The sequence below is a fragment of the Podarcis melisellensis genome (genome assembly GCF_964234715.1).
Source record: "Podarcis melisellensis genome assembly, chromosome: 8".
Taxonomy (NCBI): Eukaryota; Metazoa; Chordata; class Lepidosauria; order Squamata; family Lacertidae; genus Podarcis; species Podarcis melisellensis.
In genome coordinates, this window is record NC_138540.1 from 38,052,018 (window position 1) to 38,070,150 (window position 18,133).

The 18,133-nt window shown below is 43.9% G+C and overlaps 1 protein-coding gene across 1 annotated transcript in view; it reads right to left on the reverse strand.

Annotated features, from left to right (window-relative positions):
- Window positions 1–17,557, reverse strand: part of MMP2 (matrix metallopeptidase 2) — a 31,495-nt gene extending 13,938 nt beyond the window's left edge. The window contains exons 1-7 of the mRNA XM_081924049.1: window positions 17,155–17,557; window positions 11,971–12,197; window positions 9,794–9,942; window positions 7,613–7,741; window positions 6,822–6,995; window positions 2,181–2,354; window positions 1,512–1,685 (exon numbers count right to left, since the gene is read on the reverse strand). Of these exons, the coding sequence (XP_081780175.1) occupies window positions 1,512–1,685; window positions 2,181–2,354; window positions 6,822–6,995; window positions 7,613–7,741; window positions 9,794–9,942; window positions 11,971–12,197; window positions 17,155–17,358 (1,231 nt within the window). The 5' untranslated portion in view covers window positions 17,359–17,557. The remainder of the gene's footprint in view (window positions 1–1,511; window positions 1,686–2,180; window positions 2,355–6,821; window positions 6,996–7,612; window positions 7,742–9,793; window positions 9,943–11,970; window positions 12,198–17,154) is intronic.
- Between the last annotated feature and the right edge of the window lie 576 nt (window positions 17,558–18,133).

Here is an 18,133-nt window from a genome sequence, read left to right on the forward strand (position 1 = left end):
CAGAATTACTGAAAAAGCAGGGTTCAATTTAATATGGAAATAACCACATGTGACCACAGTTGTGCTTGTAAACTTTGTTCTGGCCTTCAGTTGAATGCTTCCTATGTTCCTGTCTTCAGAGGTCATCACTTAGGAAATTTCATGGGACAATTCTTCTTCCTGTCGTGAAGGTAACTCATTTGTTTTATGTTTTGCTGTTTTGCAATCTATTCTACATAATATTTTAGGTCGTATTTCTGAGAAGTGCCTAAGTGAGATGTTTTGATTCACCAAGGACAAACACAACCACAATCTGGTTCAATCTGTTTTGCAACCTTACCCCAAGACCAACATGTTTAAGAGGAGGGAGGGTTGTGTGCTCAGCAAAATGGCTGCACCCAGCCGTAAAGCATGAGGGTATGTTGTATGTACAATAAAAGAGAAGAAAATGGTGCACAGTCACTTCCTGCACTGTTTTTGAAATAATTTCTATCTGCTGTTGTTGAGGTGAGTCTTGTTAAAAGCAAGACTAAGGAGATGAAGGAATGCAGAACAACTCTCAGTATGCTTCATAAGTACGCCTCAATTTGTTTTTTTTGCTCAGATGACTGCATTTTTTTTTTAGGATTTCCCTGGAACCCCTGGAATCATCCTAACCAAATCCACATAGGGACATAGTGGAATGTCCACAAGCAGGGCTGGTTGAAGACATTTTGGCACCTGAGGTGAATCACAAAATGCCCCCCCCCCCTCTGAATCATGCCAGACATGTGTAGAGCCCAGGAGACCCCAGAGGGCAGCCCTGTTATTTTCTTCTTAGGAGTGGGAGGATACCAGCAGTTTTGTTTCTCATTTTGCAACTTTTAAGTTCAGTTCTCCATATTTCCACCTCAGTTTCCACCACCATTTTGTTCCAAATGTTTCCTAACACACCCATTTGTGTGCAATTTTGCCTAATATAGAATACATATGTTTGCAAAGTAATTTCCCCTAATATATTTTTGTATGTTATTTTCACAAAGATATGTATATGTATGGACACTTTACCCCCTGCACTGGCATTTTTGTATACATTACATGATGGGAGAACCACAATGCAAAATTCAAAGAAGTGCAGATATTGAAGGATGACATTGATTCAATTTTTATATTGTTTGAGAAAGGGCAAGATATGTAGGTTCACCTTTAAATGCTAACTGTGTCAAATTTATCCCTATCCATGCTGGAACTAGAGTGATTGTGCATCCCCAATTCCTACTTTAGAGAATTGGAGCTAGTATGCATATATGACAGCCAGTGTGGTGTAGTGGTTAGGGAGTTAGACTAGAATCTGGAGGACCTGGGTTCAAATCCCCACTTGGCCATGAAGCTCTCTGGGTGACCTTGGGCCAGTCAAAACTTCTCAGCTTAATCTACCTCACAGGGTTATTGTGGGGATAATATGAAGAGAGGGAGATCCATGTATGCCCCTGGAAGCTCCTTGGAGAAAAGTGGGATGTAAATCAAATAATAAATATGAGGAAAAGAGCTACCTTGATCTGGACAAAATCCCCACTTGCGGTCTTCATCATAGTTGCTAGTTGAGGAACACCACATCTTCCCATCCTGACGCCCAGAGCTAGTACAGGACTCGTACTTATTCCCAAGGAATATGAAAGGAAAAACACAGGGTGCTCCTTCAGAGTTTCCACCAACCGTTGACATTGCTGCAGAAAAGAAGAAGCAAAAATAAGAGCTGATTTCTCCCTTTCCCATTCAGTCCCTTCATCATTTTCTCGATTCACTCTGCCATTCTGTCTGTGCTCCTGGAATTCTAGTTTGTTTCAGCTTTTGGTTCCTTCAGTTTACCCACATCTTATTTTTTGCAGTGTTGCCCCTGCAGAACTCAGCAGGGAGCAAGATGACTCTGGTTCTGCCCGTCATTGGCTCCAGCGCCACCTACTAGTGGTCCCTGGGCCTTCGACCCCACCAGTCCCAAAGAGCACCTGCCACCACTGCCATACATCATCATCTGGCATGAAAAGTAACACCTGCTTCTTTCCATCTTCCCATCCTTAGGAGATTAAGAAACCTGAAAAGGTCCTCTCTCCAAAGAGAAGAGTAATGATTTAAGAAGCATTAACACACAGCCACCAATGTCATAGGGGAGAGGTTGCTTTCATTGACATAAAGCTACCCATGCAATAGCAAAGCGACTCTACCTGTCTCTGGACAAAATCCAAATTTCTTATCTCGATCATAATCTTCAGTGGTCCCACACCATCTGTATCCATCTGTTCTTCCTTCTGTGGTACAGCTATCATAGGTGCTGCCTTGAAATTTGAAGGGGAACTTGCACGGCTGCCCATCACCATTTCCACCCATTGTGAATAGCACTGCAGAAGAAGGAGGAAGACATTTCAAACATTTGGAAGATATCATTTGCACTTTAATCCACTGCACATGTGGCTACGCGGCCAGAGGTATAGTGGTCTGGAATCAGTGATGAGGCAAAGAGCTATTACTACTTCTGCAGTAGGGTCCCCATCTCCTACAGCTGCCCAATCAGCATGAAAGGGGAGCTTTGCAGCCACTGAGAAGTATTCTCACTCTTTGTTCTGATTGGAGCCAATTAGAGTGAAAGGAGGTAAGTCAACTACTGAGGATTGGCTCCTGGGGTCACTCTGGAGAAGGCACATAAGAACAACACCACAGGGTTATTCTGTTTCACAAGGTCAGTGCACAATTTCTGTTACATACCATGGAACTTCAAGGAAAACACAACTCAAGTCACCCCAAAAGATGATATTGGAGCACTCAAAAACATTTGTCCATGTACATGCACAGAAAACACATGGAGATCTGCATTGATTGTTGCAATGCACCCCTTACTGTTGTATAATTGTAAGGTTATTCTATCATCTTAGGAAGCTGTATAATCTAGCCTGCAACAATGATGAAGGGATCCTGACCTTCTGGATTTGCCGCTATGTAACTTGATGCAAGCCCAATGGTAGAGTGTGTACCTTGTATGCAGAAAGTCCCAGGCTTAGTCTCTGGTATCTCCAGGTACTGCTGGCAAAGACTTTTGCCTGAAACCCTGAAAAGCTGCTACCATTGCACAGTTGACATTGACTGAGAGTGGTTGTCCAGGATTAGACCTGCAACCTTCTAGGAGTGAGGAACCTGCAGCCCATGAATCATTCTTGGTCTGCCAGGAAGTCCAGTTAAACATTGTAGACCAGAGGATGTCAACCTTTTTAGTTCAATGTAGGCACATTTGGATTTTGGAGTGAATGCTGAGGGCACCATGTCCTTTGATCATTTCTCTCCCTCAGATCAACTCCCTTCCAAGAGACAGAAAGAGAGAAAGTGTGTGTGCGTGCGCACATGCACACACACACACACACACACAGATTCTCCCAAGAGATCTGGGCAAAAATAAGATCCAAGGCCCTTCTGAGCTTTGAAATGCACACAGAACTGAAAGGGAAAGTGGGAAAGAGAGTCACTTTCTCAACTTTCTTTTTCAGCTCAATGACCAATGGGGCAGAGAGGGGAGAGTGAGCACCAAGGGAAGACCTCAAATGCACCACAGGAGGGAATCCTCTGCTCACAAGTCAGCCACTTTTGGCCCCTGGGTCTGAGGTTCCCCACTTTTCCTGATCTAGGGCAAAGCAGTTCCAGGAGAAGAAATGTTATCCAAAGGACTGTGGTTGAATTCCTTTTCTGCAAAGTATCTTTGCTGGAGCAAACAAAAAAAGATGAGTGAGCTAAGATGAGTCACTCGCTTTCCACTTAAGCTTCTTCCAGCTTTATGCCTCTGCATTTTGAAATGCACATTTTATTAGCCATGTACATGTTGCAAAAAACCAAACCCAAATCCATTACAAACATATGGAAACCGAATACAATGTTGCTTCATCCTGGAGTGACTGTAGGCTCCTGGCTGACACAGGAAGACACAGGGAAATGTCAAACAGTCCTTTGTCTTTCTGCCATTTTCTTTAGCCTTCTTTGCTGTGTGAACAGCAGAGAAGTGTTTAGTGATATGACAACCATAAAGAAAGAAGTCACTCTGTCCCGGTCAGGATGCAAGCTGGAACATGCTCATTTGAAACATAAGGGCCATGGGGTTTTGTGTTTAAAAAGAGGTAGGAACCTCAGGCCTGAGAACCAGATGTGGCTCCACAGGGCTTTCTATCTTGTCCCTAGGCCTCTTCTGACCATGCCTCTCTTCCAAGACCACACACTCGCCAACCCTGCTCTGCATCCTCCTCAGGTGCTTTTGCCTGCCTGAATGTGTACTTTAACTGTGATAATGCCACTGGTTTGCCTCCATGGAAGATGGAGGAAGGCTATCAAGATGAGCAGAAAGATTCAAGTGAGCAAGCTACTTCTTTGCTTCTGAAATTCTCTCCACCTCACCTCATCCACAAGGCTCCATTTGGAGGTGTCAGCCATTTTTTGGGTGGTGTGAGCTATCATTAAGAATCAAGCAGGAGTAATATAAAATGAAGAACATTATTTAAACAAGCTTGCATTCTTCTTCAAACTCTCTCTGTCCCTTCTGCAGTCTCTGTATTGTTTGTGCTGAGTCATTTCCTAGTAGCTTAATAGGTGGTAGATTGGTACAAGGCATGGTCCAACCTTCTGTGCTCCTCATGTACCACTAGGCTGCACCTTTTCTCACCAGTCTCCACCCCCAATTCTGCCAAGCATCACCTTTTAGCTCCAAGGCTGCACCTCCCAAGTGTCAGGTTCGACATTTAAGGGATCTGACAATGCTGCTAGTGTATAAGAAATAGAAGGACATAATGGTGGAAGAGAACAGGGACATCATTTCCCACTACAGGACCAGCCAGAGAGATATTTTATTAGGAGGAGCAAAGTGTGTTGGCAGAGAGAAAGTAGATACATATATATTTAGCATCTAACTTTCCTCCGTCCTAAAAATTGTCTCCACATTTGACATCCTGGCTTGAGAACAACAGACCGCACCAATTTTACAATCTGTGAACAAGTTTTTCCCTTTTAAGAATTCCTTCCAAATTTCAAAGAGAGAAATTGTCTGTAAATCTTGGCTTTCTATATCCACAGCTAGCAAGAGCAAGGAACCAAATAGAAGCTCAGCTTGCCAGATTCCACAGAACTTTCCCCTCAGTATTTGAATGTGTGGTTTCTCAAAGTATAGAGCATCACTTTTTCTCTGCTTAAAAACTGGGCAGCTTGAAGAGCTTTGTAAGAAGAAGAAAAGCCCCAAGATATTTGCTGAGCTTAAAAATCATTTTCTGCCTCTGAAAGCTTCAAGGCTTCCCATACAACAAAATGTGGCAGAATGAAGATAACTGGGATCTAATGGTCTCATCTCACTTTTCCTATCTTTGGCAACATACAGTTATATCTCTCTGAGAGACTGATAAGAGCTCTATAATTCTTGTTTTACAATATGGAAACGGACACATGCAACTCATCAAAGCACATCTCATATTTCTCTACTGTACTTACAATGAGTAGGGTCTATTTCCTGGTACCTGCCCAAGATAAAGCATTGCTCTTATTTTGCAGAGATTTTATTAGTGTGATGTGCAAGCACCACCATTCTTCAGGTTCCAGACCCACTTCCCCTAGCAGAGCGTGGCAGAATGCATGCTTTGAATACAAGTGGTTCAAATTCCATCCATTCTAGTTTAAAAAAGAATTAAAGAGCAAGCCAAGAGTAATTTCCCTCTCCCTCTCCCTCTCCCTCTCCATAATACTAGAAACTTAGGTTATCCAGTGAAGTTCAATGGTGAGCAATTCAGACCAGACAAATTTTAGCATTGCACACAGTGCATACTTAAACAAGGGAATACACTGCCACAAGATGGCCACCAACTTGGAAGGCTTTAAAAAGAGAGTAGATAAATTCACAGGAGATAAAACTATCCATGAGTACATAGCCATCATGGCTACTAGCAACACCACTGCCAAAAGAGGTTTGCCTCAGAAAACCAGTTGTGGGGATTAACAAGTCCAAATTATATGTTGTTGGCATAATGCTCCAGTAAACCGGAAGGGGCCCATGAGGGTCATTTAACCAGCCCATGAGCCAACCCCAAACTGAGACACCCACTCAGTGAGTCCTTGCGTGCTGCGCTAAAGCGGCGTGGGGACTCTCTTCCGCGGCTCCAGAAATCAGTTCTGTGCATGCCCAGACACTGGAAATTGCATCTGCGCATGTCCGCAGTACCGGAAATTGCTTCTGCGCAGGCACGATTTTTGGCATCTGGGCATGCACAGAAGCGATTTGCGGTGTAGCGCTGCACCAGCCTGGCCCACGGAGGATCTCTGCGGGAGTGATCCAGCCCATGCCCAGTAAGCCTTGCCGACCCCTGAGTAAGAGCCTGTCTCTAATTTTTTGGCTTCTTGGAGTACACCAGGGTACATCTTATCACCTGTGGTGGGATCCCCTTGTGTGGCAAGCTTATGGGGAAACAAAGCTTTGGAAAAACAACACGTCATTTTTTTAGTTTTGCTAAATATCTGGGATGGAGTAGGCAAAAATCTTAAAAGCAAAAAGCTGATTGGTTTCATGTTGATAGCGGTGAGATTTCAGCCACATTTGTACCTTCTATTTAAAGCACTATACCACAAGTGCACCCCAAAACTATCATGTCCAGACCAGCACTCTGATGTCTCCAAAGGGATTTTACATGGAAGGGACCTGGTCAGCTTACACAATTGGAGGCACACTGATACAACCATTGACCCCATATTTCCAATGAGAAACTAAAGACATCATACATGTCATCTGGGAAAGGCCACAATATGCTTCCAAATGAAAACAAAGCGCAGCTCTCTGCTTCTGTCAGTCAACTTACATTCATGGGGACAGAATCCGTATTTGCCATCCGCATCAAAGTTGTATGTTGTCGAACACCAAAGGAATCCATCACTCCGACCCGCGTCGGTGCAGCTGTTATATTCTTTGTCGTTGAACAGGAATGGGAATTTGCAGAATTCCCCATCTGCATTGCCGTATTTCACTCTAACAACTTGAAAGGGAAAGAACAGAGACTCTGTCAGGAGGGGTCAAAATATAAATGTGAGTTTCTCAGTATAATTTCTAGAGCGTGGTGTCAAAGAACACGGTAGCTAAAAGAACTTGCTTAGACATTGAACTACAGGAGAGTCATCTGGAAATACATTAAATAGTGGAAGCTGTTTAATGTAAGCTAATCTGTGAAGACCTCAAAGTGAGCTGGTGCTCACCATTCACCTGGTTCTAATCTTCCCCACTCTGGTGTGAGATGCATTTAAATTATAGTATTTTGCATAAGTTCCTAAATATTAGCATATGAAAATGTTGCTGGACTCCAACACCTATCACCCTGAGCCAACATTGCCAATGGTCACCTGAAGGTAATTCTGAGGGATCAGCCCTAAATCTACACCAGCCTTCCCAAATCTGGTGTCCTCTGTATATTTCAGACTCCAATTCACATCAGCCTCAGCTAGCATAGTCAGTGGTTAGGGATGGTGGGGGTTGGAGTCCAACAACAACTAGATAGTATTGGGTTGGGGAAAGCTGATCTACACTGTTTTGCTGTCCAGTCTTTCTGGTAACAGTCGACATTTGGCGATGTTTTGAATCCATCAGCAGCTGCCATACCTTGTCCTTCACCCAAAGTCCAAAGCTCATCATCGTCAAAATGGGAGTCCCCACCAACCCCGGGCCCAGGGGCAAAGGCATGAGCCAGGAGACCATCCTTGCCATCAAAAGGATACCCATCACCGTGCTCTGCAGAAGAAAGAAGAAATCAAGTGGCATTAAATACAGGAAAACAAATATCTAAAATGGTTGAATAATCATGCCCTCTTTAAAATAGCTAGGTTGTTTTTTCTACAATTTTTATGGCCTGATGAATCATTTAATGCTTCCCTTTCTGTTTTACTTTGTGTGCGTTTGAGCTAAGGAATTCTTTTTATTATATTTGATTTTTAATCTCTTGTGGTGATTTACATTTTATTGATGAAAAATCTTCTCTGGGACCTGTTGGCAGTAGCGGGAAAACACACCTCTGAAATATATAAATAAACACTGCATTTTCCTTTTTTGCCTTTTTTATTGTGGTCTCCCCACCAACATAGGAAACTGCCTTATACTAAGATGCCAGGAACTGAACCTGGGACCTTATGCATACAAAGCAGATGTTCTACCTTGGAGCTATTCAGGGTCTCTCTCTCTCTCTCTCTCTCTCTCTCTCTCTCTCTCTCTCTCTCTCCCTCCCCTTGGGTGTCTATGAATAAAGCTGTGTGTATTTTCTGCACCAAGTCATTTCAAGTCTCTCCTTCCTCCTCGGGTGAAGGCTGAGTTCTTGGCTTCTCCCGTTATTTCACCGAAAGCTTTTCTTGGAAACGCAACCTCCTGGCAAGGGCATAACCCTGTTATTCATCAGTTTCTCACCAGCAGCCTGGCCAACGACACTGCCTGCGGTGACCACTTTTGCATCACTGAGGACTTTCTGGGTTTGATCCCTTGCCATTGGAAACAAATGTCAGATGCTCCCAGCCAAACCCTGAGTTCTCAGCTATGTGTACCTTAGGTTAGAGCAAGGCCAGCCGGAGGCACACTGGCAGAGCATGGCTGAGAAGTGAAACCCCTTCCTAGGGATAGAAGGGCAGAATCCCAGAAGAATGGAGCAGACTTAATAACATAGGAAGGGACCTGCTGGATCAGGCCAAAAGCCCATCTAGCCTAGCATCCTTTTCTCACAGTGGACAACCAGATCCCTTCCAAATAATCAATTCTATGATGCCATTGTAATGGACCAAACAAAATGGGCCTGGTTGGGTGAGTATGTCTGCATGTGCCCAAGTGCCCACGTTCAGGTCAGTTGAAATAAAAGCCCCTCCAGATATCCTTTTTCATTGTTCCTTTGTGAGGATTTGTGGTCAGGATGGCATCAGGGCAGCTTTAGGCATTCTCACTTTCAGTCCTGTTTGAGCATGCAGATGTTTAAAGGCAGAGATATTGCTTCATTTCCAATTGCTACATGTCCTGTTAGCTTCGTCCTGAAATCCTGTAACTTTTTATACCCCAAATGTTCCAGGGTGGTGGTGGTATTATCCCGCTTTTGTTGCACTATAGTCCTCCTCCAAATGGCAACAATGGATGGACACCAGAGAAGCAATCCAGAACAATGAATAGATTGGAATGACGCCCAGTATGAACCCACCACTGATGCCTTATTATTGCATCAAAGACGTTGCAGAAGACACCCACAAAAAATGCCCCACTTGTCTTGAGGGCCTCAAAGACAGGAGTGGCTGTCTCTCTCCCACCAATCATGATGGTGGTTTTGAACTGGTCATGGCCTCTAAACCTTCCCCCAATTGTTCTGATCAGCCCTCAGAGCCATCCCAAACCACCCTTGGCCCCACTCTTTTCTCCTTTCCCCTTGAGAGAATTCCTAGTTCTGCTACCTGATGTTCTGTCAGCTTCAGCAATTCAAGCACAATAGTATTGTTGACCTTCCTCAAAGGGTTCTAGTAAGGACAACTGAGACAATGACTGTACCAGGTGAATTTGAACAGTTCTGAAGTGCACTATATATATGCTATTGGACTGGTCCAATCAAGTGCTCTGTGGGTGGGTGGTCTACATACCTAGATCTCCTGAATGTATTGCTGTTCATGCATTGGAAGAGAGCTGGTGGAAAAGGGTAAAGTCCCAGGTAATAAATCCCCTGTGCAGACCAACATAGATACAGAAGGGAGAAGGCAGAAATGAACAGAGAGCTGTATTGTCCCTCAGGTTTTCTTATCTTTAATGCTGTATGGAGATATTTACCCCATCGTCCAAAATTGATCATGATATCTGCTTCACCATCATGAATTCGGGAAAACTCCAGTGGTGTGACATCACTCCAGACTTTAAAGGCTCGGGCAAAAGCATCATCCACAGTCTCTGAGTCCAGATCTGGGGTGTAGCCTAAAATCCTTCACAATAAAAGTAGGGTGGGGTGGGGTGAGAAAACAGAGAAGGGTATGGATCAGTTGGAGAAAATCCCCCAAAGGGAGAGCAGCCACACTAAGTCTCTTGCAGCAAAGGCAATACAAAGAGCCCTATAGCTAACTAATCAGTCTTTTAACAGAAGACTCATCATTTTGGGGGTGTATGTGTGTGAAGGATTCATGTGTGTTCTAATTCCCTGTTGCATAGTGTTCTTGTAATGCTGCTGGTGGTGATGGTGGTGGTTATGTTACTAGCGCTGTGAATCAGTTATAGCCAAATCCCAAAGCAAATTGGGCAGATTGGGGTTAACCTAGGATTTGGCCAGAACAGGTTGGGCCAGATTGGGTCCACCTGGAGAGATCCAGGACTAGTTTATACGTGCAAATTAAGATAGCGGGGTGCCTTGGATCTCACTGGCATGGCAATTTGCACCACGAGTAACAACCCCTTTAAACAATTTCTTCTAAAGTGTTTAAAGGAAGAGAAGTTCAGGGGATCTGGGGCTTAATAGGCAAGACCCAAAACTTGGATCGATGTCCCTGGAATGCTCCTGAAAGAAAGCATAAAGCAGCCTTTCAAGCCAGGGATAGAGAACCTGGTGGTGGCTATCCATATGTTATATGACTCCAACTCCCAGCAAGCCCAAATTCAGAGATGACAGGAGCTGTAGCCAAACAACATCTAGAGGACCACAGATGTTCCCCATCCTTGCTTTAAGCCAAAGTTCCCACGGAATGTACAGCCTGATCCTTTGGGGTTTTTTTTTTTAAAGTGAGCCCCACAGTGTTCAATGGGGCTTATTCTCAAATAAGTGTGAACAGAATTGCAGCCCCCCCTCTCTCTCACACACACACAGCCTTGCTTGTGTGCCATTATTAATTTCTGGCCAGCAACACTGTCTGTACGAGGCACTGGAAAAAGATGCACACACTAAAAAGCTGAGCCACGGGACTTAAATAGATATGGAAATCATTAAAAGAGCCCTGCTGTACTTCCTCCGCCTAAGACTTATCCCTCCAGACTTTAATGGACGATGAAGTGCTTGTTAAACTATTTGCTGTCCAGATCGCAGGGTAATTTTGGTTCGGCTTTCTTTCTGCAGGCATAACATGGATGTGGGGTTAATCTCTCCAGCTCAAAATGCCAGATTAAAAAAAACAACTACATTTATTTTATTTTATTTTTTAAGAAGCAGAAGGAGAGAGAGGCAGACAAAGTGGAGCCTGTGGTGTTGTGTTCTGTGGAGTAGTATGGAACAACAGCATTTGAAAGAAAGGGATAGCCATTATTCTCCCAGAAGAACTCATGGTGTTCTGGAATAATGGCCAAAGATGCTCCCCCTCTTTTTAATGATGAATATTGAGGGTTAGGATTGCTCCAGCTGTGTAAAGAGTAGGACATCTCTTAGTGTTGAGATTTCAATTCTGGGAAAGCTACATTGCACCCCAGGCTTGCTTTGTCCTGTACAGTACAACACTGGCGTCTCAGAGGTAACCCATTCATGCTTTGCTTTTCCTCCTATACATTTGAAGCAAAGGGGAGGAGATGTTTTGAAACTACTCTTACAAATCTACTTCCATTTTTTGATCTCTGTGTCTCTCATCATCATCATCATCATCATCAAAATTTGTATACTGCCCTTCATCTGAAGATCACAGGACATAAAAATACAAAATAAGAACAGAAAATACATAATAAGAACAAGAACAAATCAATATATTATCATTACAAGGATACTGGCTGCTGGTTTGCTAACCAAACTAGCTTTAAGACATTCTTGTGGTCTTGTAATACAGCTTGGGACCAGTGAATCTGATATATAGATCTCCTTCTCCCCTCCAAAGTTACCTGGTAAGAAGGCCTTGCTAAACTGCTAGAAGTTATAAAACGGCTTCCTTCTTGGGACAACCAAGCTATGATGCCTGTCTACTCAATGGGACTTCCTCCCAGATAATTGAGGTTAAGATTGTACCCTGACATGGAATGTTTCGCCTGATAGTATGTATACATACCTGTATGTGACGAGATTTTTCTCCCATTTTGGTTTTCTCGGGAAGAAATTATAATTGGCCACATCCGGATTGCCACAACGGGGTTTCTTCATTGTATCTATGGTGTTTTGGTCCAGTTCTCCAGTTTCAGGAAGCCCAAAGAATTTCTGCATTTTCTTCAAGGTATCTTTCAGCACCATGAGGTTGCAGTTGTCTTTCGGGCACCCATAATACTTGTTGAGGTATTGCTTCAACCAAAAAGAAAAGAGAACAGCACAATCAGTCACAACAGGCTTTCGATGAAGTTTGGATGACTCACCAGTGGTGAGAAGGAATTACCTCAAGGTGACCAGAGAGGGCAGCTATTGTAGATGGGAATTGTTAAGCTGTTACGCACATACACACACACATAATGAAAATGTGCGAATAGGTGAGCTGGTAAATATTTCTAAAGGAACAATGAATTGTGGACATGTTTGCAAGGGTTTTGGACACAATGGACTATAGGCTTTCAGTTGTACTTGTCACTAGCAAAGCATTTAAATGAATGTAACTAACATTCAAGGTCCAAGTACAGGTGATGGTAGGTGAAAAGTGTGGTGGGGAGGGGAGTAGTTAACAGGGCCTGGGAGTCTAAACAAGGCTGGGCCTAGTCCGCAATCCTATTAGCATGAGGGGAAAATAGGGGTCAGAATTATTGCTCATGCTTGATGATGTGATGCTCATGCAGATTTCAAAAACCGACAGCAGATGTAGCTAATCTGGTGCCCTCCAGAAGTTGTTGGGCTCAGTTTGCCTCAATTCTCTCTCTCTCTCTCTCTCTCTGTGTGTGTGTGTGTCTGTGTTATTATATGCTTATTTAACCACATTTTTGTGCACAACCCTGCTAATACACACTTTAATATGCAGTTTCCCCATCTCTTAACTTTTTCGCAGGCAATTTCTCCCTAATACAATGCAATTGGTACATTATTTTCATGAACCCATGCAAATTTCTACAACTCTCCACCATCTGTGCTTCCTCATGCATGGTTTTCAGCCTGAGAACTGCATCACATAATTTCAAAATATGACTGCATTTTGCGCACTGGCTTGTATTTCACATTAGGTAGGTTTGCATTATAACGTGAAAGTGAGTGGATTTCTCTCTCCACCAACCCACCCACCCCAGACTAAACTTGAAAGTTCCAAATACTTTAAGCTGCAACGCAATACACACTTATGTGAGAGTAAGCCCACTCAGTACAGCTGAAGATAGGAACAAATAACGCTGCCTTATACTGAGGTAGAATCTAGACGCATACAATGGTACCTCGGGTTAAGTACTTAATTCGTTCCGGAGGTCCGTTCTTAACCTGAAACTTTACTTAACCTGAAGCACCACTTTAGCTAAAGGGGCCTCCTGCTGCAGCTGCACCACCGCTGTACGATTTCTGTTCTCATCCTGAGGCAAAGTTCTTAACCCGAGGTAATATTTCTGGGTTAGCGGAGTCTGTAACCTGAAACGTATGTAACCTGAAGTGTATGTAACCCGAGGTACCACTGTATTAAAAATGCTGTGAAAATGCTTTAAAAAAACATTTTGAAAAATATACTGAATTTGTCGTAGCTCAGCATCGCCATCTAGTGTCACATTTGTATAAAGCACTTTACAACACACTTAAAACATTTTATTTGCAGCTGTATAGCTGAGTCCTGAGTCAGACCATTGGTCAGTCCAGCTCAGTATTGTCTACATGGAGTGGCATCAGCTCCCCAGAGTTCAAGGCAGGCAGTCTCTCCCATCCCTGCCTGGAGATGCCAGAGATTGAACTGGAGACTTTCTGCATGCAGAGCAGATGCTCTGCCACTGAGCTACAGCCCTTCCCCATACTCAGACGTCCTTCTGAGTAGACCTGCATAGGATTGTGCTGTTAGCCTCTCCAAGTACAGAAGGTGTCCCATCCCTCTGCACATTTTGTCTGTCCTTTTCTGCACCTTATTCGAGTCACTGATAATATCAGGGCAACAGTCCTCTAATCACAGTGTGGGTGGGATTAGAGTTGCCATGCCAATTCGCCAGGGGAAGGAGGGGGGAAGCTTGCCTGGCTGGATTCTTCTGTTTTTCAAACAGTTGCCAGAAAAACAGTGTTACTCCCTGCCCACCTCCCAGTAATGTTTTTCTTGGCTTTATAACGTAAGCCAGAAGCAATCAATGTGGTCCCCTCCAGATGCTTCCTTCCTTAAACAAATAGACAGCTACTTGCTATGGGATTCGCATTCCAGACTTGTCCAAAAAAACTCTGTTGTGTTGCACTACCAAAGCCATCTCCCAAACACTAAGCTCCAGTTTTCTGCTTTCCACCAGACTTCTCCACCTGGATGCCTTGCAAATTGCCTCGCAAATGTTTTGGACTGCAACTCCCAGCAACTCCAGCCAACATTGAGTTAAGTAGGGTTCGTCCAGATACACTTTGGTCATCACCATGATGATTGGTGCTTATGGGGTAATTATACATGGTCCTGCTCTCAATATCATTTGTGTCTGCAAAAGTTTTGCCATGGACATGCTGCTTCACTTATGATCACTGCATATCCTATATTATTATTACTATTGTTATTGTTATTATTTATTAAATTTGTACACCACCCTTTATCAGTGAATCTCAGGGGGATTCACAACATAAAAATACAAGAAAAACCCCCAGAAGATATATAATACAAATAAGAACAAGGAGAAAACAAATCGATAAACCCCCTCTCTCCCCGACCCTATAACTTCCTACTGAAATCCTGTTACTAGGGTTGTTGTGGTTTCATCCCAATTTAGTTACACTAGCATGCAAGTGTGTCCCACCAGATGGCGACAATGGGGAAACATTGCAGAACAACAAATAAAGCAAAATGATGTGTGTGGGCTACCTAGTATAAATCCCCCACTGATGCACTTTTAGTGTGTCAATGACATATTGTAGAATACATCTGCAAAAAACAACCATCCCCAGTCTGGATGGGCCCATAGCTCAACAACAGTACTTCCTTACCCAAAGAAAGCATTTCTTCACGCAGTGCATGATTAAACTATGGAACTCACTTTCACAGGAGACAGTGTTGGCTACCAACTCCAGGGCTCTCCTTAAGCTGTATCCTCTCCCAAAGCCAGTGGTAGCACCTCCCATTTCACAGCCTGAGGAGAAATGGGAAGGTGCTGCCCTGTGCACCCCTGCTTGCCATCCCTGCCAAAGCCTCACTTACCAGGGTTGTGAGGTTGCAGGTTCCAGGAAGATCACAAGAGAGCCACACAAGATCTCCCAGAGGCTTCCACACAATTTTGTTGGGCCCTGGAAGTGACAAGGGGTGGGTGCCTGCGTATTCTATGTCCTGGGGCATCTTCCTCAAGGATGGGACAGCCATGCCCAAAGTCACACCCCTCAACAGCAGTGCTCTTTAGTTTCCTCCAGCGCTTTAGCCTGGCTTGAATTGCATGATCATGCCTGGATGGAGAGGTGATGTGGGTGGGTGTAGCAAACACTGACTTTTGCATGGCTGAAATGTACTGAGCTGTATGAAGGTAAGAGTCACATTGATTGCACTACTCACTTTTGGCCCTAATCTTCCTTGACCCTAGCATGTGGCTCCTGGAAGGCTGCTCACAAGGGAATGTGGTAGGGCTGTGCAACAGATTTAGCCAATGCCTGAATACCAAACCAACTCAAGCCAATTTGTGTGGTGATGGTGTCTGGGCTTGGGCTCAGGCAGCCCAAATCGACCCAGCATTTTGAGGAGCCTGAAGGACAGCCGGGAATCGGAGCCAAAGGATTCACGGAAACACACCAGGGTAAAGACAGCCTGTTGCTCGGACAAGATCCCAGCCTGAACAGGAAGCCCTTATGCTGACCTTTCCTTAGCACAGCTCAGTTACCAGCCTGGCTAGGTGGGGCCAGTCTAGAGCTTGAAAATATTTGACTCTTTAAAGTGGTAGGATAGTTATTTAAATGTATGGTACAGATGGGGCCCAATAACCATCAGCCTTAACCACCATGGTCAAGAGTGAAAGATGAGGTGGGAGATCAGCAACATCTGGATGGTACCACATTGGCTATTTCTGCCCTAACTGCACAGACCTTTGCATGCTGTCTCAGGAGGAAATCCCATTACGCTCAGTGGGGCTTACACCCTTGTAAAGATGGGTTGATTGCATTTCTATTCCATCTTTTCTCCAAGGAGCTCTAGGTGTTGTTTCTCCCAACAACAACCCTATGAGATAGGCTAAGAGGCGGCAACTGCCCCAATGAGCTTCATGACCAAGTGTGGATTTGAACCCTGGTTTCCCAGGTCCTATTTCGACATTCTAACCACTGCACCACTCTGACTTGCAGCCTAAGATACATTTAGTACTAGGGTGTAAGCCCCACTGAGATCAATGGGATTCCTTCCATGTAAACATCTATAGGGTTACCCTGTTAGGCTGTGATACTATATCTACTTGTGAGTAAGCACCATGGAGCACAATTCAGTTAAATGCATCAGATTGCATTGCACATGTCATGGTTCCCTTTTTCCTAAAATCTTCATTTCTATAAGGTTGGTTTTTATGACAGATCAAATAAACACAGACAAAATAAATCTGTAACTAGCTATAATGTCTAAGAGCAGACATCCTCCCAAACTTTTTCAGTGCAGCTTCTGAAATGGTGATAGAACGTAGTTTGAGAATAGCTTCAAGGGGCAGTTACTGCTTCAAGTAGATCTTGGTCGAGACTAGTCATTATATCTGCTAAAAAACAAAGCCACCTGTGTACAGTAATTGTCTTTCAGGCTATACTTAAGCTATGCTTCATAAACAATTTTTCTAAAAAACACCTCTGTTTACTTTATATACAATTCTGCCACCCCCCCTCCCCTGTTAAATCTTCAGCAATTTGATGAACTTTGATTGCAGAGGCAGAGGGCAGCCATTCACAAATGCAGACTTCTGGCCTGACTTTAAAAGTTTTATGAGGGAAAACAGCTTGCTTTAACATTTTGAAAGCTGATAATTTTGCCAACTCCTATTCCCCACCCAGGAACCTCAGAGATGGAAAGCAGCAGCAATTGGGTTACAGAGAATCAGAGAATTAGCAAGACAGACATTGCAAAATATTATTCAAAGGGAAATAAGTGTGTGTGGGGGGGGGGACAAACAAACAAACAAACAAACAAACAAACAAACAAACACATACTTACCAATGCCAGTTCTTTGTCAGTTTTTGGAGAAATGTCCCCTGGAAACTTTATGATGGGTGATGGGATCAGTTCTCTGCCTGGTACGTCTTCTGAAAGCCTCAAAGTTGGTGGTGGTGGGGCTGAGGCTGGGTGAAAAATGGAGATGTGGATCAACAGGATTTTAAGCATGCAACCAGCAAAGCTGAAGGAGATGTGCATCTTCATTTTGCTTCGATTCGTATTATTTCCCTGAAGCCCTGTCTTCGTAAAGAGCTTGGCACTGTCAGTGTCTTGAGCTGCAAGGTCCCATCAGCTGCTTATCAACACATCTTAACTTTCCTCAGGGCTCTCTCTGCTTTTGCTTGCTCCAGCAATTCCTTTGTATGTTTAAGAAATCCAGATGCGCAGTCTCCAAATCACCGCAAGAGGAAGTCTGAAAAACCAGTGGAAACATGAAGGGGGGGAGAGAAGAGAAGGGGCAGTTACCAGATGTGTGTTTTGCTAAGATTTTAAGGTAGCAACAGACAGATCCCTCTTTGAACAGTGAAAAGAAAAAGAGACAAGAGTTGACGGACCAGTTTATGCCTTTCCGTACTACAACTTGGGTAATGTTTCAGCTCAGATGCATTGATGAAGGAATCATATGCTTGTTTATGAGATGAATACAGAGGAGGGCTTAAGCAGCATTTCTGAGACTGGATAACAAGGCCGGCTGGGCCCAGCCACACTGGTAAAATGTCCCTTGAGTTGTGGCTTCCAATTTAAGGAGAGTCATTCTAAGGATATGGACGCTGCTCCCTTCCTTGAGTCGGAGATGGACGAAGGATACCAATGATCCACAGGGAGTAGGATAAGTGTGTTCAGGATGTCCTTAAATTTCTGAATGCCTTAGGGCAGAACTTAAGACCAGGGACGGTTGGCTTACTGGATAATTTGCCGTGATTGGGATTCTGAAATTCACAGAGGTCAAGACTCTCAATGGCTGCTTGTCATGATGGCT